Source organism: Ambystoma mexicanum, chromosome 11, assembly GCF_040938575.1.
Source record: "Ambystoma mexicanum isolate Mex_15411 chromosome 11, UKY_AmexF1_1, whole genome shotgun sequence".
In the NCBI taxonomy this organism is placed as follows: domain Eukaryota; kingdom Metazoa; phylum Chordata; class Amphibia; order Caudata; family Ambystomatidae; genus Ambystoma; species Ambystoma mexicanum.
In genome coordinates, this window is record NC_090934.1 from 99,363,229 (window position 1) to 99,387,605 (window position 24,377).

General features: G+C 47.6%; 1 protein-coding gene across 5 annotated transcripts in view; it reads left to right on the forward strand.

Annotated features, from left to right (window-relative positions):
• Positions 1–24,377, forward strand: part of SH3D21 (SH3 domain containing 21) — a 208,521-nt gene that overhangs the window by 91,195 nt on the left and 92,949 nt on the right. For all 5 annotated transcript variants that reach the window (XM_069622626.1, XM_069622629.1, XM_069622628.1 and 2 more), the window contains exon 3: positions 4,902–4,968. In XM_069622626.1, the coding sequence (XP_069478727.1) occupies positions 4,902–4,968 (67 nt within the window). The remainder of the gene's footprint in view (positions 1–4,901; positions 4,969–24,377) is intronic.

Here is a 24,377-nt window from a genome sequence, read left to right on the forward strand (position 1 = left end):
CGCAGCTTTGAATTTTTGTGAATTATTGTGATACCGCACTACGTGCAGTCAATCTCTAGCATAGACATCGCAATGGTTTATAAATGGTGGCTGCACCATCAATCAGCCAAAACTAAAACAAGTGGTGGTCAGAAAGGTTCTTGAGGATAGTCTTTCATGCTGCATTTCCCATTAAACAAATGGAATGAATCGGCTTGACCACTTGTTTTTTCTCTGTGTATTGCCTTCTTTGCTTCCTGATTCACAGAAGCGTTTTATAATGGCGCAAACCCATAGGAAAACGCATCTGTGAATAAGGCCCTTAATCGATTTGCCAAACAGGAAGTCAGGGATGGAAGCAAGGTTCTTTACCAGTTCCCTGAAGTCTAACCAGCGTCCTATAAAAATCACCTTTAGTATTTTGTATTTTGTATTTGTTTATTATTTGTATCACACACCTAACCCTGAGGTAGCTGGGTGCTGGAAAACTTAACATGTTACAGGCATACATAATTACATACATAAACATACATAGGAAATTAACAGCTGGGTCGACCAAGGTTACAGGTAGGTCTGGGAGTCAATAAATACAGAAAAGGGCATAGCGACCAGAGCGATGAGGACGAAATACAGATCCACTGGCAGCCTGAGGCTTAGTTGTTAGTCTTGTCAGTGAGCCACAACTTTATTCTGGTTTTTAAAGCACTGAAGGAAGGTTCCATTCTAATGTTGGGGGGTAGGGAGTTCCAGGACTTGGCTGCTTGGACAGGGAAGCTGGCTCCTCCTGCAGTTTGTAGGTTAAACCTGGGAACTAGAAGGAAGTGTGTTTGGGAGGATCTGGTGGATCGGACTGGTTGGTATTTGGAGAATTTGTCTGACAAATATTTAGGGGCAGAGTTAGACAGACATTTGTGGGTGATTGCCAGAGCACAAAGTGATATTCTGTCGTGCACTGGGAGCCAGTTAGATTTCTGACTAAGGCTGGAGGTGTGGCTGGATCTAGGAATGTTTAGTGCTGATCTTAAGGAGTTGTTTTGTACGACTTGAAGTCTATTGAGATTTTGTTCAGAGGATCTAAGTAATTGCGTATTGCAATAGTCTATTTTAGAGAGTGCTGAAGCTCTAGCTAGCGTCATGCAACTAGTGGGGGACAAGTAAGATTTACAAGCATTGATTAGCTTGTTGGTGTAGGCTGTTGATGATGCAATAGAGCTCACTTGTTTCTTTAAGGACTTTAAGGCCAAGGTGGAATCAAGATGAATTCCTAGTGTTTTTATTTCCTTTGCAACTTGGATCCGGTTCCCATCAATATTGAAGGACGTATACCGCAGGTCAAGCTTGTTAAGGCGAGCCTGCGTGCCGACAATCAGGAGCTCGGTTTTTTCATCATTAAGGCAGAGGCTGTGGGCAGCCATCCATGCCTGTATTTCCAGGTAGATATCGTTAATTAGCTTAGAGTCTGCTTCGTAAAAGCCAGACAGCGTGATGAGAACCTGGGTGTCATCAGCGTAGTTCATGTAGATGACACCCATGTTGTCAAGGCGGTCGAAGAGGAGCTTCATGAGTATGTTGTATAGCGTTGGCGAGACGCATGAACCTTGGGGAACCCCACAGTGGATGGGAATCGGGTCTGCTGAGGCAGCGAGCGAGAAGACTCTGGTGACGCGATTGGACGAGAAAGACTTAATCCAATTGGATGCATTGATAGAGAAGGCCGCTGTTGTGGTCAAGTGTTCTGTGAGGGTCTGGTGATCGACCAGATCAAATGCAGCCGAAAGGTCTAACCATAGGAGAATGGCCAGTTTGCCTTTGTCTTTCGCCTCATCCATCTGTATTTTCAGATCCAGAAGGGCTGTCTCGGTGCCATGTCTGGGCCTGAATCCGGCATGTCGGAGAGCAAGTAAATTATTGTCCTCCTGGTGTTTCTGGATCTGCAGGTATGCAACTCTGTCCAGTATATTTAGAAGGAAGGGGACGGTTGTGATTGGCCTGCAGTTTGTTGGAATGTTAGTGAGATCAATTTGATGTTTGGAGGTGGACACAGGCATTTGGGAAAAATATCGCTATTTTTAGTTCTTAAAAGACAGAGCTTTTGGGTGGTGTTTGGTTTTTAGCCACCCATTGACTATCCATGGCCATGCAAATCCCTATGGCCATTCCCGCCCGCTCCCTGCCCCCCCCCCAGCCCAAAAGCCATCCTCCCGATATGCCTTTGAGCTAGCTCGACCAAGTAGTAACATCTAAGTTGGTGCTGTAAATGTCTCTCAGTGTTTTTTCAGAGCAGTGTTCTGAGAGTTAGTGACTTAATTGGAGCTTTAAAGGTGCCACTGGTGTAATAAAAAATGTCTTAAACTGGTCTGCCTTCAGCCGCTTGATTTATAAGCAGGAGGCATGTCCTTGCACGGAAGTCCTGTTAAAACGTCTGCTGCTAAAAACAAGCATTGGCAAAGCCAACATTTGTGGCTTGTGTATCAGTATTAGGCAAGCATTCGCCAGGCACTGCGATCGTACGCACAGGTACTTGCATCTTTTTGCAGCTGCTGAAATTGATGGCCAGTTAGTACCATTATGGCAGTGCCTGGAAAATACCTGTCCTATGCCTAGACAAAAGCCAAAATGTTTGGAATTGCCAATACTTGTTTCAAATATACCTTTGAAATCTAACAAGGTCGGGGTAAAGTCTGCCATGTGCCATGCAGATCTACCTGCATCTCTTTCTGTATGGGTATTGTATTTTTATTTTATTTGTATTGTTTAAAGCGCAGACCTAGCTCGAGAGCAGTGGAGCGCTGTACAGTGTGTGGGTAGCCCGCATTTGGGCTGCCAACTTTTAACAATAGTGAGGTCTGTTCGTCAGTATGTGTGTCCATTGGAATTAGTCCTTGGTCAGGTGTTGTTGAAAGCTCCATGTTTTGAGAGATTTGCGAATTTAGAGCATTGCGGGGGCCTTTAGAGCTGACGCTGGGATAGAGTCCCAGAGGGTGGGTGCGTGACAAGAGTAGGATTGTTTCCGGCTCCTCTCTTTGCGGACGAGTTGTGATTCAAGCTAGCTGGTTGATCTATTGCGCGAGGAGCATGTGCCACCAGATATGTCGAGCTTAGCCACCAGGTACACTGGTGTGCTACTTGTGACTGTTTTGTAGGTGATCGAGACAATCTTGAACGGTATCCTGCCTTGGAGTGGAAGCCAATGTAGTTCGCGTAGGATGAGGGTAATTTGGTTCTAATATCTGTGCTCCAGTAATAAGACATGCTGCAGCGTGGTGGACTGATTTTAGGGGAGCCAAGTGAGCAGCCGGGTACCTTGTCAGGAGAGCATTTCCCCCATCGATGTGCAAGACCACAAGGGCCTGAACTACGATCCAGAAGTCCTGCGGCGGGATGAGCCAGGTTATTTGTGTCTTCTTGGCTGTGTGTTTCTGGAAGGACAGGCTACTGTCAATAGTGAAGCCTATGGATTTTGCTGAGTCTGAGAGTTGTGGATCAAATCCTTCTAGGTGCATATCATTGAGTCATTGTTGGACAAGTTGTTGTTTAGCGGGCAGATCGATGAGGATGAATTCAGTCTTGGATGGGTTTAGTTTGAGGTAAGCATGGACTGGATGATGGCTGGGTAATCGCGAAGGTGAATGATGTTCTGCGCGCTATTTACTCTCATGTACAATTGAGTATTGGCCGTGTTTGTTGGTGAATGGCTGTATTGGGATCTTTGAGGAGAGTGCTCAGAGGCTCCATGTAAAGGCTAAAAAGGATTGGTGACGGGATGGAGCCTTGGGGGACTCCTCAGGAGACCTAGTGTTGGTTAGAATGCAACAGGTTCATCTGGACATCCTGGTGTCTGCCTGAGACGTAGTAGGTAAACCAATTCGGGACAGTGCCAGAGAATCCCATCCTGTATGGCCCAGCAGATAATATCCATTATCTCACTCGCCTTCTAGGATGTCCTATAACAGGGGTCTGCAACCTTGGGCGCTCCAGATGTTTTGGAGTAAATTCAAATCCGCTCTAGCCAATATAGTCAATGGTGAAGGATGGTGGGAATCGTAGTCAAAAACATTTGGAGAGCCACAGGTTGCAGACCACTGTGCTATAACGTCATCAGGGAGTCTGCTGTCATTCTGATGAAACTCAATTGCTGTCACTGATGATGGCATTAGTCATCTATTCACTGATGTCATTGGGGATACCCCCTGTGATGGCACTAGACGAGTCATCAATGATGTTATCAGCTGCGATGCCATGTGTTGGGTTATGATCACTATATGGGAAGGAGAGTTAGGGGAGGTTGTAGCTGACATTGACTGGAGAAGTTATAGGGTTTTGGGTTTTTGAATGGGAGCTTAACATAATTTCAACTTAAGTGTTTCAATGAATTTAAGGACATACTTTTGGATGAACTTCATGGGTTTTGTAATGACGTACGATGCCATATATACTGAAAATATCACACGTATGTAGCCTTAGGCTGCAAACCGTGTTTGATGCATGCGAATGCCAAGCACAGGGCGCTGCTGCGTAAGGTGGTATGCGCAGCGCACAGTTACAGCATTGTGTGGCTGTGCCCTGTCTTAAGTGTGGACAGGGCACATTCTGCAGCCTTGCCCTGTTGCAAGAACAGAGAAGACACTGCATAGAATCGTGCAAAGATCACCCTGCAGCCATTCCCTCTCTCAAGCCCAGGCAAGGTGCAGCCTGCACCCATGTATTGTGCTGCATGTAGAAATGGCACCGCCCGTGGCATCTTGGCATCTGCCCTGTGTCCAGGGCCAACAGCTTGCCAATTAACCGTAAGTAGGGAGTTTCTGTGGTTGGTCCATAAGTGGTGTTTCTTAAACTGGTTATATTTAGAAATCATTGTTACAGAAATTCTTCCCATACAACGTAAGAGGTTACAATTAAAATAATGTATTTTCATGCCGCAGGAAATCCCAGCTTCTCTTATGGGCGACGGAAACAAGAAGTACCCGCGATCCATCCGGAAGGTGAAAGGTGAGTTGAAGATGGCGGCTGGCAGTGTTGAATTCCTGCCTCTAATTTGCATTATATTTATCGAAGAATGGAGTATGATGACCAGTGGCGGATGGTGAATGTTGCAATTGGGGGGGGTAAATGTTTCCCCCAAATATGTGGGCCAGGGGTGTTGTTAGGTCTGGAAAAGATCTGGGGCTACGCTAATGCCAGGGCTGTCGGGACTCGGGGCTAGCTAGCCTTTTGGCTGCAGCCCCTGAGCTTCTATCCGGTGCTACAACCAAAAGACCCGGGGCTATAGCCCCCGCAGACTTCCCCTAACAACGCCTCTGTGTGGGACTGACCGAGCATAGCAAAGGAGCCAGAACCTATTCCGAGAAATGTTATATAATAACGGGTTAAAATGGTGAATTTTACAGCACCCCTTTTTGAAAAATTGGGTAAAATACGACAGTTTCCAATTGCTTTCTTTGGGGTAACTCACGAAAAGATCCGAAGAAGCAAGTCACCAACCGTGTACAGGAGCATGTGCAATATGCCTTATCCCAGAACATATGTATGCCAGTATAAAAAACATTCAAAATTCCATTCTGGCTGTGCCCATACATTTCCATGCTGGCTGCACCCATATCTGCCAGCATATTCTCATGTTTGCTTTGCGCATAATGCCAGTAATGATACTATAAGAAAACATGTTCTGCCAGCATATGCCAGTACCCTACGTGAGAACATACTCCCGTTGGCTTTGCCAGTAAAAAGGCCATGCCACAATAAGAAAACATGTCAAGACTGGCAGCATAAACATAGCCTAGTCTTCCCCCATAAGAGCACTCATCATGCTGGCTTTACCCTTGATGCCAGTAAAAAATGCAATGCCACATCCTCTTCGTTCCTGCTTCTACTATACTGCCTCCCCTTCTCACCTCCTATTTCCTTTCCTCCTGTTTCTCTCGCCATTTCTTTGTCTGCTTGAAACTTTGGTGGAATTCATGAGTCTCCTCTTACATTTTCCTCTCACATTTCCTCTCACATTTCTTCCATTTTTGTAATATTCGGGAAGCACAGCCTTTCCTTTCATGTAACTAAAACTCTCATGCCATCCCTTATTTCATCCCCGTCTGTTCTACTGTTCCTGTCTTTTTATTGGTCTCCCTTCTACTCACTTAACCCCTCTCTATCTCCAACTCATCTATGTGTCTTCTTCATTCGCTCTCTGCTCTTGACCTCATGACTCCATTTCCTCTCTTCACTCCAATGGCTTTCATTTGCGTCACACTTGTTCTTTAATTTTCTCTGCCTTGTTTTCAAATGTCTTTGCGGCCTGGTACCCCCCTCCCCAATATCTCTGCTTTCCCCTCATCCATCCCTTCTCTTTCAGTCTCTCTTTCTACTATCGGTCCCTCGCCCTCCCTATGCTACATCATATTTTTGTTCCTTTTCCCTCTTGGCTCCTAAGCAGTGGAATACACTCCCTTTTCCCATTTGTTCTCTATCCTCTTTTTCCTTATTCTGCTCTAGCCTCAAAGCACATTTCCTAGCCTATTGATTTTGTTATCTCTTTCATTTGCATTCGATTTGTGCCGCTTCTTTTCATTTTGTTAAGTGCTTTGTCCTATAACGCTATATAAATACAATAAAATACTAAATATATACAGACTGGTCGCACCAAAGAAGGCCAGTCTAGCCTCGTAATAACACTTATCATGTTTGCTTTACTCTTGATGCCCATGAAAACATGCCATGACACAGTAAGAACATATATCCAGACTGGCCCACCATTGAAGGCCAGACTTGCTACATAATTACAAAGTTGGCATCAAGAGTAAAGCAAATATGAATCTTGTTTGCTTTACTCTTGATGATGCCCCTTAAAGCATGCCAAGCCGCAATATCAAAATATATCCAGACTGGCCCACCAAAAAGATCCTCCTTATCGCTTAACCCATCTGTCGCTGAGTTGTTGGATTATGAATGATCCAATGTTGGTCTGTAACTCCCTATTTATGTGGGAAGTTACCTGGATGAGTCTAAGGTTGAGTTTTTTTCAAAGGCATTCTCTTTGAGTTTCAGACTCAGTGTTGCTCCAGCTACCAATGTTGAGCTAATCGTACGGTCAGATTGCCTGTTTCGAATCAAGATCTGCGTTCGTTCATTCTGATAGACGCGTTCCTAGTGGTCATACCTGTATGTGGGAGACCACATGGTCATGCTAGACCATATAAAACATAACCTGAATTACAATTTGATATCAAATGCCGGACCCATTTGACCGTGCCCCATTTTACCTGGACAAGCTTTCACAGTAGGCACAATTGCCACACAGGAAATGTCTCCAAACTGGGGCAACCCTCCTCAAATGTTCAATTGATTTAACCACATATTCCCTGCATGTATTGTGGTGAACCAGAAGTAAGATTCAGACCAGAGGACTTGATTCAACTCGAATTTATTAAAATAAAAAGAAAACGCCTCTCATTCCCTACTGCTAAAAGAAACTAAAACTAAGGGGCTCGTCAGAAATTTTAGAATATAACGAAAATCAGTCCTTCATCCTAACCTGTCCAACTATCTGGCCCTACCACTAGATGAAAAGTAAACAGAAGAAAGAAACAGGCTTTCATCCTGGGGTTTGTCAACACCTCCTAGATGACCCCCTCTGCTTCAGACAATCTTCAACATAAATATTCCTCTTAGGACACTGTACCTGGCCTGGGTCTCCGCAGAAGTTCTCACAAAGGGAAATCCAGATTCAAATAAATGTTCCTCTCAAAATAAGTCTTTGTTCATTCAATTCACCAAAGCTTTCCTTGTGCGCATCCAATGGCGTATTCCTCGTATACCCACTCCAAGACTCTCTCATTCTGTGGCTCACCTCACTCCCTCGAGCCTTCGCAATCCTGGGTAGCGGGTATGTTACACTATTCAATTGAATGTCTTCTTGACTCTCAGTATTATCAATTTGTATGTCTTCTGGGACCCATTGGCTCTGCTGTGGCTACTCACAGGCTTTTTAGCCGCTGGGCTTCCCTAGTTGTTTCCATCCAGGGTTTGCATCCTTTTCTCCTCTCGGGACTTGGCAATCTCATTCTCTTGACTTTCTCTAATCTTGGCTTGTTCTGTATCACTTGGGACTCTTCGGTTCCGATTTAGCTTGATCCCAGGGTCCTTCACCTGTAAAGGATTTGGGGCTTGGATTCCACCCTCATAGCAATCGACTGCACATTTCCTGTCCTCCTGTATGGCCGAGTACCCGGTTCCATGCTGCATTTCTGCCAGGAAGGTTCAGTGAGTGCTGTGCCGGCGGTGTTCGTCTTCGCTTGGCAATAGTCTATTTGAGAGTAGCTATGATGTCGATAAGAGTAAAATGTATAGTCGTAGTATTTTCCTTGTATATGTCGCCATATGTCTTTTAGACGTAAGCTGTTCATCAGAGCTTGGAGGGCTATCCGTTTTCTCTAATTGGTGGGGTTGCCCAGGCTGTGCTCTGGCGGTCTTTGACTGGGTCAAGAGCAACTTTTAAATCTCCACCCATAATGGTTAAGTTCCCCATGTGTTGTGCACATGCTGTGAATGTACATGTAAAAAACGACGGGGTGTCGGTCGTAGGGGCATATATATTTAGTAATGTGATAGGGTGCTGATGCACCTGACCCTGGACAAGAACATGTCTTCCCTCCCCATCCCTGCTGATGTTCTGTATATGAAACGGGACTCGATTATGGATCAGAATGGAGACCCGCCCTCTTTCCTTGGCATGGTGAGTGGGCTGTCATTCCCACCCATCAGGACATCAGTGATTGTAAAGCTCTCCGTTGCTTGCCCAGGTGCTAACACCATTAGACAGATATTGCCATCCTATACCCGTTTACTCGTGCCCTTGACCAGGTGATGGCATCATATACTTATGTATTCTCATCATATGCCAGAATTTACAAAAATGTGCCCATATACTCACAGCATTTGGCAGATTTTATAAGTTGCTGAAGTTCTGACACTTGTCTATGTGTGTAAACAGAGCGCTGTACATAGTGGACACCCCCAGGGGTGGTTACAGGTAGTTCGCAGGGGGAACAACACTACACGTCACGTTAGGGATAGTGTTACAGTCACGCCCATGTTGATGTCCCCTTTCGAACCTCGAAAGAAAGATGCAATACTCTGCAATTACCACTAGATGTCGGACTCTAGGCACAGCATGTGAATCTAAGCAGATACAATCATCAGAAATGCTATTACGGTGAGTAATGCATGTCTTATTGTGCTTCACAGTTAAGATTGTTAAAATACACAGCATGTATTGTGGGATTTCCCTTTAGAACTGCTAATGAAAGCTATGGCTTTGAAGAGAGTTTCTTTAAAATCCTGGCTCCTACTTTTCCCAGGAGTGGGGGCCGGGGGCTGGCAGTGAAATGGTTATGTTGGAGATGTCTTGGTTGCTCATTGCAAGAAAGTATAAAGCTGGCATTCTGTCCTACCTACCACAAAGGTCCCCAGTCCGTGTTTCATTCATTTATGAATTCATCCATAATGCATTTAATATCCTGGGATTCGAACCCGTGTTGCTCTGCGTGGTCTGCTTCCAAGAACACAACCTAACTTTTTCCGCCGACCTCTTCAGCAAGATTAAGGGTTACCCAATAGAAATATTCATCCCCTTATCCTCAAAGGAAACCAGAAGTTTTTTTAGTATAACTTTTAAGCTGATAGGACAGCCTAGTGGGCTAATGCACCTGCTGTAGAGATTTATGTAAAAACCGCAGAGTGTTTATCTGTCATGGCTGCGCTAAGGCTGTAGTCGCCTCACATTATCTCTTCCCCCTCCCCTGATCGATGTGGCTTCGCTCCCTCTTCTGACCCTGCCACCTCGACCCCCACTCCACCTCTAATCTCTGCACGTTCCCCTTCCTCTGATGTGAGGGAGATCAAAGGCGGGCGGTGGCAGACAGGCCTAGGAGGGAATACATGGCAGTCTCTATGCCCCAGACTGCCCCCCCATCCCCCGCGCACCCAGCTCGTCGTGTGCAGCTGCGCCGCCTGCCCGCCCCCTTGCGCCCAATTATAGTGTTCAGGGGAGGCTAGCCTGTAATTACAGGCCCGCCTTGCGCACGCTGGCGCGATGCGTACTGCAGGAATGCATTGTCGTTCTCTGAGTCCCCAACACCCGATCTGGTTAATATGCTTGTTAGCCAAACCTGCCAACACAATAGACTGGCAGAGCGCCCCACAGGCCTAGGGCCCGGGCAGGGACCTAAAACAGAACAGGTCTATCCTCTGCTCAGGAGTGTCTGTACACTCCGTCTGCCTATCTTATCTGCGCGTGGGGTGTGGGCCCGGGTTAAGACATATTTGATTACACTTGTTTGCTGTCTATTCGGTACACCCTGAGTGCACACCGTCTGAGACTCTCTCCCAGGCCCTCCGCTCCTTGCGGCTCAGTGCTCGGGGTGTGCAAGGAGAGACTTGTCCGTCCGGTCACAAGGCTGTGGGAGGCTTGGCGATACTCCTCGAGACTTCACGCAGAGTGATAGGGTGGTGCGTCGCCAGGGAACCCCCAAGACCATTGCAGCCCGGTTTGTGGGTAGGTGGGCTCCCAGGAAAGGGCGAGGACACTAGGCAGAGTTTTGGGTTGGTCGGTGGGCTGCCATGGAAGCTAGAGGGACCATGGAGACAGTGCTTATGTGCTTTCGCCCCGCCTCCCCCCACGGCAGGCGCTAGAGCCTGCTGTACAGACAGAGTTGTCGGTAGGTGGGCTGACAGTAGAGGCATAGTTCATGCAGATAAGATTGTGGGTAGGGGGGCATGCCGGTTAGGCACTAGAACACAGAGAGGTAGCAGTGTGGGTAGGTGAGGTGTCAGGCAGGGCCTGGGAGCCCACGCAGACAGGGTAGTGGGTGGGTAGGCTGACAAGGTAGGCCCAAGGGAGGGCCCATTCAGGCAGATTTGTGGTGGATCAAGGGGCCCTTGCAGGCAGAGTTGTGGGTAGGTGGGCTGACAGGCAAGGGAGGGCGTCCTATTCTGAACCCTTGTCCACTTTGTATTCTCCCCTTTTATTTAGCATTCAGCCAAAAGGAGATTGCAAACAAAAGCCTCTGTCAATAATTACTGTTTCAAAAAGAAGACACAGTGGGCTCTGATTCATGGAATAGTGCGCAGAGATCCCGCAATGCCTGCGTGCCGAGTACAACTCTGCGCGAGCCTGCCGCAGTAGTTTTACTGCGCGCTACGCGTATTCATAGAATTGTTCGCGCAAAGTAACCGTATACGCAAGTCGTGGCTGGAAAGCCCCCGACATGCCCCCACGCAAAGACAAAAGCAACCAGAAACAGCTACTGTTTCCTCCATCTCAGGGACCCAGCGAGGGTCTGTAACTGTAACTGGCACCCTGACAACATGTTGTACGATTTATCGTAACTGGGGTAAAATTCTGAAAATATGTGTGCGAACCCCATGCACCGTTCCTGCACCCCACTACACTGCGCATATGCACCCGTAAGTTAGTTCGGAACCCGGGCTGCATAGAAGCACCTCTAAATCCGACACCCGGCCGTACTTCTGCACAGTGATTCCCCATGCGCAAGTGTCTACTCCTGCCTTCGGGGATGAGGGCTTTGCATGGCAATTCGCCGCTCAGAGGTTGCGCGGTCGGATTCTTGAATACATATCGTTCTGTGCAATAGTGGGCGTGTGATGGACTGCCTGCGGGTCGTCCTTCGTGACGCCCACATTTTCCCTTGTTCTTCCTCATTTCGCGAGTTCCGTCCCATTCCCTGCGTTCTCTGCACGGCACTCGGCCTGTCGCAGAGACGTGCCGAGCCTGTGCAAAGTCCCCGCAAGGCACTAAAAAGTGCTGCGCAGTCTATTCCATGACTCCACAAAGAGGATTTCGCACTCAGTTTGGCGCGCAAAGTCCCCATTTACTGGGCAAATAATACATGATTTGGGCCCAGTAATTATTGCCACCAAATAGCACACAGAGACGGGTTAACTTCACATTCATTCCATGTAAGTATTTCTACCAACTATCATGGTACACCCCATTGCCACTCGCTCTAACTAAGTATGCAATCTGGAGTTAGCCCCCCACATTGGTGAAAGCTGCGAGTAGCACATCTGGAGCGGGCCTATTGCATCCTAAAATAGTTCACACTGCAAAATACCCTCCTTTGCCATAGTGATCAAACCTCATTTCTCCCAGATGTTCTTTCGGTTTTTCGTTGGCTGCCCGCCCCCAACACAGCTGCAGGGGTGCACCTAGACTATTATTTCAGAAGGGTGGTCGGGATGGGGGCCAAATTAACCCTTCAAATGTTGGGAGAGGTGCTAACGTCAAAGACTGGGGCAGGGGCACACATTTGTGCGGGGGCATCTGACTTCTTTACGCATTCTACTGAGACTATTCTAGTGCGGCTCTAATGCTACAAGCAGTTCACTCTCTCATTCATGTCTGAAACCACCCACTTAAGAACTGCTGTGAGAATGAGCTGCCTCCTGCCCCCCCTACCCTTCCAATCACTCCCCTGACATTCAAGTACTAACCCCCAATCACGATTACCCAGCGATGTATGCATAGGAATGCCGGTACATTAGTCATTGCTGGGCCTTTGTTAACTGTGCAGCTGCTGACACTATGTCTTGTCTATGCCCTGTCCTGCCCTGCTACTGTTTCGTAGGGCAGCCAGGTCAAGTCAACATAGCCCAACATTTCGGGGTGGGAGTTAGGGGGTCTGAAACCTCATCTGTCCAATGGCCGTTGCGCCACTGCACAGCTATGCCCCCATCAAACTGCAAGTATGATTGCAACACTCACACCATATAGCTGCCCCGCCTGCCCAACTCGTGCTCCCTGGCGCATATTATGGATCATTATTGTGGGAGAAGAAGTGACCAACACTGAGGGCCTGATTCTGAGCTCGTGATAAAAGAGTGTGGGCATACGACATTCTCCCCTCCGGTTTCCAGCACCACCGCTCTGAGGTGGGTGGACATATTGGAGGGGAAATGACAAGCTGCTAAAAATCTATCTTTGTGGGGGAAACATGTGCTCCAGTGGCTTAGCGAGCATGTTGCAAAAGTCTGCCACTTTTCTAATTCAAAAAAGTTTTCTTAAACTTTCATTGAACTAGAAAAGCGGTGCTGCCGCCGTCTAAGAAATGCCATGTACATGATGGGAGAAAGTGTGCTGTGGAGTTTAACGGCACCTCCCAGCGTCCTGTTAATGTACGCCTCTTTTGGCTGGTGCAGGAAGGGTGATCTGGCATCTGAATACAGTCCTTGCCACCCCCTTGCATGTGGGGTGGTTGGCGGGGCTTCTGTCATGCAGGAAATCACGGTTTTGCCGGAGTGGCGGGCTTCGTTTATTGCTTCTATCCCCCGTAATACATCGGAATGCATGTCTTCATGGAAAAGTCTCTCGCAGCACTTTTCCATTATAACTTTGCACCTCTGAATAAGGCCCTGAGCCGGTTGAGTTTCCGCCAAACATTCACCGGTAGTGATAGCGATTCAGCAACTGATACACGCCCAGCGCATGCGTGCCCCTGTCTAACTAAAGGTTGACCACACGGAAGACAAAGGCTTACACCGTTTGCTTTTATCCTTATCAGGATTGGCTGGTGGCCAGGTAGAATGTGTGCCGCGCTTTGCACCCGGCCAGGGAAGTTTGGGTGCATTCCAGGTTTAAAGTTAGCAGCTCATAAAGAGAGGGTTCTTGGCAGGAAAAATACTTTGTATGCCATTTTAGGGGAAGTTCGATTTTTGCATCCCCTTCTCTCGCAATGATGCTGGATTTCATGTTTGGACAACAGAGCTGGCACCCTCCCCCACCCTATCGGCTCCCTCATGCAGGTAGCACCTTATGAAGCTACCTGGAACTGCTGCATTTGGTGACTAATTGTGGCACTCCAGATGTATTGGACTCTGGGCTTTAAGTGGGCTGGGGCTAGCTGGGGCCGAGCCCTGGCAGGCTCTGAAATTTTATTCTGAGGTGGGGCCCAGCCGGGTGCGAGAGCTTCAGGCTTAAAAAATAAATCTCTTTAATCCATAATGGTGGCACCGGCACCTTTGAGGCATCCTTTCAATCAAGAGATGGCCATTATAGAAGAAAAGGTGAGGTCGCTGGAAGCAGAAGCCTTTTTTCCTAAAGCCTGAAGCTCCCTCTCATTCACGGGAGCTTCAGGCTTTAGGAATTGCCTTGCCTTGGACCTCTGACCTATCCTTTTCTCGCTCTTCCCTCTAAATTCTGACCACCAGAGCCTGCTTTTTTCCACTGCCACCCTCTGATTTCTCCTCCCGCCACACATGCTCCTATTTCACCCCCCACCCGCTCTCCTTTTCCACCTACGTCCCTTTCGCGTCTTTATTCAAAGTGCTTTGAAGTGGCATGAAATTGTTGTTAGGTGCTCTACAAGAAACCTAACTTCATCCATGTAACTGATAAGTGAACACTACAATGTGCTGTGGCAGGGACAGCAACAACCCCTGGATTGGGAGGGTCTAAGCCCTCCCAAATGGAGGAGTTTGCAGGCAGAAGGCAGCACTATGCCGTGACGGTCAGGCCAGGGCTCCATGGGAAAATGGTGCTTCTGCGAGACCCTGTCAAATTTCTCATCTGGGAGAGCAGAGTATTTATATTTAAACAATCATTAATGTGGCAGCATCAGCAAACGTATAAAGGCTGAGGACAAAAGTCTGCCCAGGCGATATCAATATACCCCCTTTGATGAAGCCAAAGGCTTAACTGCTTGCCTCAGCTTTTACATGACCCACACCTTCACCACCTCTTTGCAGGGCTTGCAAAATCTACTAGCCCACTCTCATTGGCAAGAAGGTTTTTTGAAGGGCGAGTACTATTTACAGGGTACTCGACCTTGCTGGCAAGTATGGGGATGTTTGAAACTTTTTTGGGACATTTACTGAAAACAAACTTTGTTTGCAGTAAATGCCAAACAAAGGTTTCACTGTGCATGGCTACCCTTTGGGTGGCAGCATTGCACCAAATATGAAGTGTGCTTTTTGTGACGAGCAACGTTTTACAGAAATCAGAGGTAAATATTTTGTCACCTGTTGCCATGGGGCGAGTGGAGTCCTCTTAGGTCGAGTATGTAAATTAAGGAACTCGTCCTGAAGATCTAGTGGAATTTTGAATAATTTGGTGGGCCTGCTTTTTGAAACTAAATATCCTCTGAATTGGTGGAGAACGGTGCATCTAATGGGCAAAGGAGGCGGTGACAGCTATTCAGCCTTGTGGGCTCAGAGGAACCACTGGGTTAATAGCCCCAGTCACAACCAGTTTTCAGTACTGTCATCCAGCCCGCCCAAACCTTTGAGGCTGGCTCTGGCCTTGTGACAGGCTGCCATCATCTGCTTGAGGGCACTGGTTGTCTGCCCAGGCTCAGCTTCACTGCCAGCCATGCCGCTGGGCGAGGCTGAGACTCTAAGATCTTTCTAGCTGCTGTTTTTAAGTTGAGTGGTGCTGCAACACAGGAGCTGGCGCTCTACATCAGCAGCTGCAAGAGACGTATGTATATTATTGCAAGATTATAATCGACACTTCCGTTCTGTACTTCCCCTACATGTATCTTTAGGGTGGAGCAAACCCTGTGTCCTTCCTCATGTCTGTGCGATCCAAATCTCGGACTATTCGGACATCCGAATATTTTCAGGCCTTGGACTCGGAATTTTCCGCTGATCATGTAAAATGGCTCTTAGGGTTTTGCGGGAGTCAGTGTCACAAGGGTGCGCCCTGAAATTCCGTGTCCAGCCTCACTAGTGTGCTGAGGGAATGTTGCATTTTCATACTTCGCCAAATCACCACTGTGGTAGTCTCAGAGTGCCTAGGCTTTTGCATGGAGTGGTATGCAGAGCCCCCGCCAGCGGGCATCCAGACCGTAGTCTGCTGCAGGACGTCTGCAAGACGCGTCCTGCCTGAGGCGCTGACCACCAAGGCGCGGCGCGTTCTCTGCATTTAGAGGAGTGGGCGTGGCGCGCTCTCCTCTTTATTGCCCCAAATCTGCAGTGTTGAGGAGTATTTGTCAATTGTTGGAGATGGGAGATGGGGACAGGTGTAACAAACACAGGCACACTTGTCTCTCTCGCGAATGTTAGCGTCATGGACGTTCTGTGTGTGTATATATATATATATATATATATATATATATATATATATATATATATATATATATATATATATATAAACACACTGCCATGTGAACCCATGCTCAAGCCAGGATAGCTATGCACTGGGAGAGGTCTGCTTACACCATTGGATTGCCATACCAGTGCGCACTGCAGGTCAGGAGTGAGGTGCATTGTGAGAGCTCTGTGTATATACCACAGGACAGCTATAATAATGCACACTACAGGTCATGATAAAGGTGCATTGGGAGAGCTCCCTGTATATTTAACAGGCCTGTCATACCAGTGCACACTGCAGGTCAGGATTGAGGTGCATTGTGAGAGCTCTGTGTATATTTCGCAGGCTTGCCATTCCAGTGCACACTGCAGGTCAGGATAGAGATGCATTTTAATAGCAGTGAGTATATATCACAGGACAGTCATTCTAGTTCGCACTGCATATCAGGATAGAGGTGCACCGTGAGAGCTCTGTGTATTTTATAGGACTGTCATACCAATGTGCACTGCAGACCAGAATGGAGATGCATTGTGAGAGCTCTGTGTATTTTATAGGACTGTCATACCAATGTGCACTGCAGACCAGAATGGAGATGCATTGTGAGAGCACTCTGTAGATTTCACAGGCCTGTCATGCTTTTGAGCACTGCAGGTCAGGATAGAAGTGCATTGTGAGAGCTTTGTGTGTATATATTACAGTAATGTCATACCAGTGCACACCGCAGGTCAAGATAGAGGTGCACCGTTAGAGCTCTGTGTATACTTCACAGGACTGTCATACCAATGTGCACTGCATGTCAGGATAGAGGTGCACCGTGAGAGCTTTGTGTGTATATATTACAGTAATGTCATACCAGTGGGCACTGCAGGTCGGGATAGAGGAGCATTGTGAGAGCTCTGTGCATATTTCACAGGACTGCCACACCAGTGTGCACTGCAGGTCGGGGTAGAGGTGCGTTGTGAGAGCTCTGTGCATATTTCACAGGACTGCCACACCAGTGTGCACTGCAGGTCGGGGTAGAGGTGCGTTGTGAGAGCTTTGTGCATATTTCACAGGACTGCCACACCAGTGTGCACTGCAGGTCGGGGTAGAGGTGCGTTGTGAGAGCTCTGTGCATATTTCACAGGACTGCCACACCAGTGTGCACTGCAGGTCGGGGTAGAGGTGCGTTGTGAGAGCTTTGTGCATATTTCACAGGACTGCCACACCAGTGTGCACTGCAGGTCGGGGTAGAGGTGCGTTGTGAGAGCAGGCCTAATGCAATATTCATTGTAACATTAGTTCTTCCATTGGCAGTAATGGCCTAGAGGGGGCCATGTCCTGTCTCACTGACACCGTTCGTGTCCCACCCATCTGACATGCGCATTAGCCGCACTGGGTACATTGTTCCTCCTGTGTCTTTCTGGGTGTCTTTTTTTCTCCCATATGCCTGGCCCGTACCATCCTGCCGTCTGGTCGCATTCGTGTCTTTCTCCCCTACTCACTTTGACATGCCCTAGCCATGAGCTTCCCGCCTTTTCTTCTCCCCGCCGCTGCCCGCCTTTGTCCCCCCCCTCCCCCACCAACACCCCCCCCCCCGACCATCCACCTGCTCGCCCCGGCCTCCATCTTTTTCTCCTGCGCCCATGCAGGACTCCATCCCCCTGGGCCGTCCTCTCAGCTGTGGGGTTCAGTGCTGTGCTCGTGAGTCGGGCTATGTTTCATGCGTTTTCCCTCCATCTCTGTTTTACTCTTTTAACTCTTGCCTTCACCAATCCTATAGGGACTTCATAGTCCACTTTGTCTGGGCCGTAAAGGGTGTGATCGGCCCTTTCTCCCTCGTAAAGTGCCTTCGGCCGGCCTCTTGTCCTTAACTCAGGAGTTATCCCTATTTCAGCCCACCCAGGAGGGCTGGAAGGCCTCATTAGCACCCTGCGGGGGGGGGGGGGGAGGGTAGGGTAGGGGAGAGGGTGCAACTAATCAGGTGGCTAGGAATGCGGGCTGACACTGCCAATCTAGCTCGCGTTCCAAGCAGCCTAATGGCCGGTTAGCCCGCCCGCCATCTTCCTCCCATCCTCCATTCCCTTTTTAGTTATTCCCCCCACCCTACTTACCTCACTGCCGCAGCAGAAGCCGCAGCTGCTGCTTCGTATCCACTCCGCTTTTTCGTCCGCCATAGACATTGGAAGAGGGGTTCCATTCGGAGCCCCGCTTTCCCAATCCATGGCAGCCATCTTTCTTAGTAAAGGATTTTCTTTCTGTGAACGGGGCACCTCGAGGCAACTCGTTCATGAAACGAAAATACTTTGAATCAGCCCTTTCCCAGCCAATGGGACGGCTGGTAATGGTGTTATGTACATGTTGCACGGGCTATACCAGGGGTAACGTCCTGGGGCACCCGTTAAAGGCCTGGGCGAGGCTGAGACTCTAACATCTTTCTAGCTGCTGTTTTTAAATTGAGTGGTACTGCAATACAGGAGCTGGTGCTCTACATCAGTAGCTGCAAGAGAGGTATGTATATTATCGCAAGATTATAATCGACACTTCCGTTCTGTACTTCCCCTACTTGTATCTTTAGGGTGGAGCAAGCCCTGTCCTCGCGACCGTTACCCCCGGTATAAACCGTGGAACGGATACATAACGCCATATGATGACATAAGAATGTTGGTGGGCCAATGGGTCAGAAGAGGGGGCGTTAACCTCAGACAAGACCTGCTGTTTCTCTCCCAACATGAATTTCATTAGCCATCGTTCCACCAGGACATTACTCACTCCAGGTTTCCACGCAAGTACTCAAACTATAATCTCCTACCCTTCCTATGAGTGATCTGCTTCCTCTTGGGCCCATGGCAACTATTACAGCCCTCCTTCTCGTGGCTGTAATGCCACAATAAATACCTTTTTTTTCCTCAAACCACTCTCTGGCCTTTGCTTCTCAAGCATTTTCCAGAGTTAACCATGCTGTTTCAGTTGTGTGGTACAGAAAGCGGTATCCACCTCTGCTGCTAACCAGCGCCACCTGATTGTCTGACTGCGCTTCTACCGCCTGGCGAGGAAGTGGTGAGAAGTTCTGCAGGTCGTCTAGAAAAACCAGCTAGACAGTCGACCCGGGCGTCACAATCTCGCTCACAACAGCCACGTTCTCCACTCCACCCCCCCCCCCCTCCAGCCACCCACGCATTGTTCTGAGAAAATATGTTCACCCCTGTGCCTTGTACGAAGACATAGTTCAGAAAAAGTCTCTCAGAGTTGGCACTCGGTCAAAAGTTGTTAGCCACCTTCCTGGCCCAGAAGTATTTCATGTTTGTAGCGTGACTCGCCCCTTTACAGAATAGAGCCCCTGTGCTTTCACTGTTGCTGAGGGGCAATATTTGAAGATTAGTCCAGGAAGAGAAACGTACCTTTCTGCTCAATTTTACAGGATTAAAAATGTGAGGGTTCTCACTTAACTTTTGCTAAGGGACAATATTTGAAGACTATCCAGGAAGTGAAATGTACATTTCTGCTCAATTTTACAGTATTAAAAAGGCGAGTCGACCAACAGAGACGGTGAGGTTTTTCAGAATAATGAAATGATGTTAATGTCACTTACAAATGCACTTTGTCATATCTTAGTTACATCACTCAACATATATTACTTTATCCAAGACCCTCCATGGAGAGACATAATAAAAATGACCCTCATTATATTAAAATCGGTGCCTTCTTCAACTTCTATACCTGTGCCTCCGATTATTGTTATTCTCGGCTATGCACTCATTTTCACACATATCATGATCAATCATTTTCCTTTCTCATTACACGAGACTCCACTAGGGACTGAACTCGGTCACCCCACAACGTATGGGGCCGGGTCTCACCCCCCAAAAGTCTGCTCCAAGTTCTAACCAAGGCATGTAGGTGCTTTGGACCTTTCTAAACCTGTGTGTGGATGTGCAGAGCCGCTCTTTTGCAGATGGCAGTTGTGAAGGACCCACAACAGATGAGTCAGACAACTGGCAACACTATCTAAAAGGTCAAGAGGAAATAAAGCCGTGCGACAGGGAATTAGGGTTAACAATGACCAATGAACTAAACATTAAGGAAGCCTGGAAGAGCTGGAGAAGAGAAAGAGGGCAAACAACTCCAGACTGATTGTCCCTCTGAAAGGGGAGAAAGAGATGGACTAGAACAAATATTTTTAGGGCCTGGATGGCATCTTATTATATAAAAAAAAGCAAACATTGGTGAATGGAAATGCTTCGGATTCCTCTGTAGCATTTCATCCTATAATTGGTTAAGCCAGTGGTAGGCAAGCTGTGGGCCTCTAGATGAGTCCCATGAGTCCTCACCTTTGACTATGCTGGCTAGGGGTGATGGGAGTTGTAGGCCAAAACATCTGGAGTGCCGCATTTTGCTCAGCGCTGTTTTAAACTCATCTGTTCAAGTCAAGGTCAGTGCCAGTTAGTCATATGTCAATTAGGCTTAACGCCGCTGCCACATGGAACAATCCAGTCCAACCCTACTATGCCATGTTACGTCTACACAGGAACGCCAGCTTCTGCTACACCAAACATGTGTTTCCATTTTACGCCTCACCTGGGAGGTACAGCATATGCCCATTAGCACAGAAGCGATGGGTTCCCTACCTTGTAATATCCCTCCCACTTAAGGAAACGCAAAGGAGCAAAAAGTGACATTAGTACTTTTTCCGTGTTTCTGTGCATTCCTTCTGCAGCAGGAGTGTGGTCTAGCAATGTGGACTGCATAGCATCACCTGGAAGAGGGTTCAAGATTAATTTGTATATTGTCCCGCTCTGTAATGACACAGACAGGCTTCAAACTAAAGAATAGACTGCTAAGTGGAGGAATTCCTATTGTTGAAGAAATGCTGGCCCATGAAAGAATAGACTGCTAACACCAGGACTCGCTAGTGGTGAAATGCTGGCCCATGAAAGAATAGACGGCTAACCACAGGGATCCCTAGTGGTGAAGAAGTGTTGTCCCAGGAAAGAATAGACTGCTAACTAGACAACTTCCCAGTCGTGAAGTGTTGGCCCATGAAAGAATAGGCTGCTAACCAGAGGAATCCCTTGTGGTGAAGAAGTGTTGGCCCTTGAAAGAATAGACTGCTAACTAGAGGAATCCCTAGTGGTGAAGAAATGCTGGCCCATGAAAGAATAGACTGCTAACACCAGGACTCGCTAGTGGTGAAATGCTGGCCCATGAAACAATAGACGGCTAACCACAGGGATCCCTAGTGGTGAAGAAGTGTTGTCCCAGGAAAGAATAGACTGCTAACTAGACGACTTCCCAGTCGTGAAGTGTTGGCCCATGAAAGAATAGGCTGCTAACCAGAGGAATCCCTTGTGGTGAAGAAGTGTTGGCCCTTGAAAGAATAGACTGCTAACTAGAGGAATCCCTAGTGGTGAAGTCTTGGCCCATGAAATAATATACTTCTAACCAGAGGACTCCCTAGTGGCGAAGTGCTGGCCCATGAAAGAATAGACTTCAACACGAGGACTCCCTACTGGTGAAGTGCTGGCCCATGAAAGAATAGACTGCTAATACGAGTACTTGCTGGTGGTGAAATGCTGGCCCATGAAAGAATAGACGACTAACCACAGGGATCCATAGTGGTGAAGAAGTGTTGTCCCAGCAAAGAATAGACTGCTAACCAGAGGACTTCCCAGTGGTGAAGTGTTGGCACATGAAAGAATAGGCTGCTAACCAGAGGAATCCCTTGTGGTGAAGAAGTGTTGGCCCTTGAAAGAATAGGCTGCTAACCAGAGGAATCCCTTGTGGTGAAGAAGTGCTGGCCCTTGAAAGAATTGACTGCTAACTAGAGGAATCCCTAGTGGTGAAGTCCTGGCCCATGAAATAATAGACTTCTAACCAGAGGACTCCCTAGCGCTGAAGTGCTGGCCCATGAAAGAATAGACTGCTAACCAGAGGACTCCCCAGTGGTGAAGAAGTGTTGTCCCATGAAATAATGCATTGCTAACTAGAGGATTCCCTAGTGGGGAAGACATGTTGGCCCATAAAGGAATAGACTGCTAACAAGAGGAATCCCTTATGGTGAAGAAGTGCTGGCCCTTGAAAGAATAGACTAATAACCAGAGGATTCTCTAGTGGGGAAGAAGTGCTGGCCCTTGAAAGAATTGACTGCTAACTAGAGGAATCCCTAGTGGTGAAGTCCTGGCCCATGAAATAATAGACTTCTAACCAGAGGACTCCCTAGCGCTGAAGTGCTGGCCCATGAAAGAATAGGCTGCTAACCAGAGGAATCCCTTGTGGTGAAGAAGTGTTGGCCCTTGAAAGAATAGGCTGCTAACCAGAGGAATCCCTTGTGGTGAAGAAGTGCTGGCCCTTGAAAGAATTGACTGCTAACTAGAGGAATCCCTAGTGGTGAAGTCCTGGCCCATGAAATAATAGACTTCTAACCAGAGGACTCCCTAGCGCTGAAGTGCTGGCCCATGAAAGAATAGACTGCTAACCAGAGGACTCCCCAGTGGTGAAGAAGTGTTGTCCCATGAAATAATGCATTGCTAACTAGAGGATTCCCTAGTGGGGAAGACATGTTGGCCCATAAAGGAATAGACTGCTAACAAGAGGAATCCCTTATGGTGAAGAAGTGCTGGCCCTTGAAAGAATAGACTAATAACCAGAGGATTCTCTAGTGGTGAAGTGCTGGCACGTGAAAGAATAGACTGCTAACCAGAGGACTCCTTGGTGGGAAAGTGCTGGCCCATGAAAGAATAGACTTCTAACAAGAGGACTCACTAGTGGTGAAGTGATGGCCAATGAAAGAATAGACTTCAACCAGAGAATTCCCTAGTGGTGAAGTGCTGGTCCATTAAATAATAGACTGCTAACCATAGGACTCCCTAGTGGTGAAGAAGAGATGTCCAATGAAAGAATAGACTGCTAACTAGAGGATTCCCTAGTGGGGAAGACGTGTTGGCCCATGAAGGAATAGACTGCTAACGAGAGGAATCCTTAGTGGGAATGTGTTGCGCCATGAAAGAATAGACTTCTAACAAGTGTACTTTGTAGGGATGAAATGCTGGTCCATGAAATAATAGACTGCTAACCAGAGGAATCCTTAGTGGTGAAGAAGAGTTGTCTCATGAAAGAATACACTGCTAACCAGAGGAATCCCTAGTTGTGAAGAAGCCTTGTTTTAGGAAAGAATACACTGCTAACTAGAGGATTTCCTAGGGGTGGAGGAGAAATGTTGGCCCATGAAGGACTAAACTGCTAACCAGAGGAATCTTTGGTGGTAAAGTGCTGGCACATGAAAGAATAGACCTCTAACACGAGGACTCCCCATTGGTGGAATGCTGGCCCATGAAAGAATAGATGGCTAACCAATGGAATCCCTAATCTTGAAGAAGTGTTGTTCCAGGAAAGAATCGACTGCTAACCTGAGGAATCCTTGGTGGTGAACTGCTGGCACATGAAAGAATAGACTTCTAACACGAGGACACCATAGTGGTGTAATGCTGGCCAATTAAAGAATAGATGGCTAACCAGAGGAATCCCTACTGGTGAAGAAGTGTTATCCCATGAAAAAATAGACTGCTAACCAGAGGGATGCTTGGTGGTGAAATGCAGGCACATGAAAGAATAGATTTCTAACATGAGGAACCCCTAATGGTGAAATGCTGGCTCATGAAAGAATAGACTGCTAACCAGAGGAATCCCTAGTGGTGAATAACTGTTGTCCCATAAAAGAATACACTGCTAACCAGAGGATTTCCTAGGGGTCGGGGGGGAAATGTTGGCCCATGAAGGACTAAACTGCTAACCAGAGGAATCTTTGGTGGTGAAGTGCTGGCACATGAAAGAATAGACTTCTAACACGAGGACTCCCTATTGGTGGAATGCTGGCCCATGAAAGAATAGATGGCTAACCAATGGAATCTCTAGTGTTGAAGAAGTGTTGTCCCAGGAAATAATCGACTGCCAACCAGAGGAATCCTTGGTGGTGAACTGCTGGCCCATGAAAGAATAGATGGCTAACCAGAGGACTCCCTACTGGTGAAGAAGTGTTATCCCATGAAATAATAGACTGCTAACCAGATGGATCCCTAGTGTTGAAGACGCGTTGTCGCATGAAAGAATACACTGCTGACGGGAGGAATCCATAGTTGTGAAGTAGAGTTGTCCCATGAAAGAATACACTGCTAACTGGAGGATTCCCTAGTGGAGGGGAGAGGGGAGAGAAATGTTGGCCCATGAAGCACTTAACTTCTAACCAGAGGAATCCCTAGTGGGTAAGAAATGTTGGCCCGTGCTTTCCATCCATCATCTTTTTCTTTTCTCAGCGATACTTCAC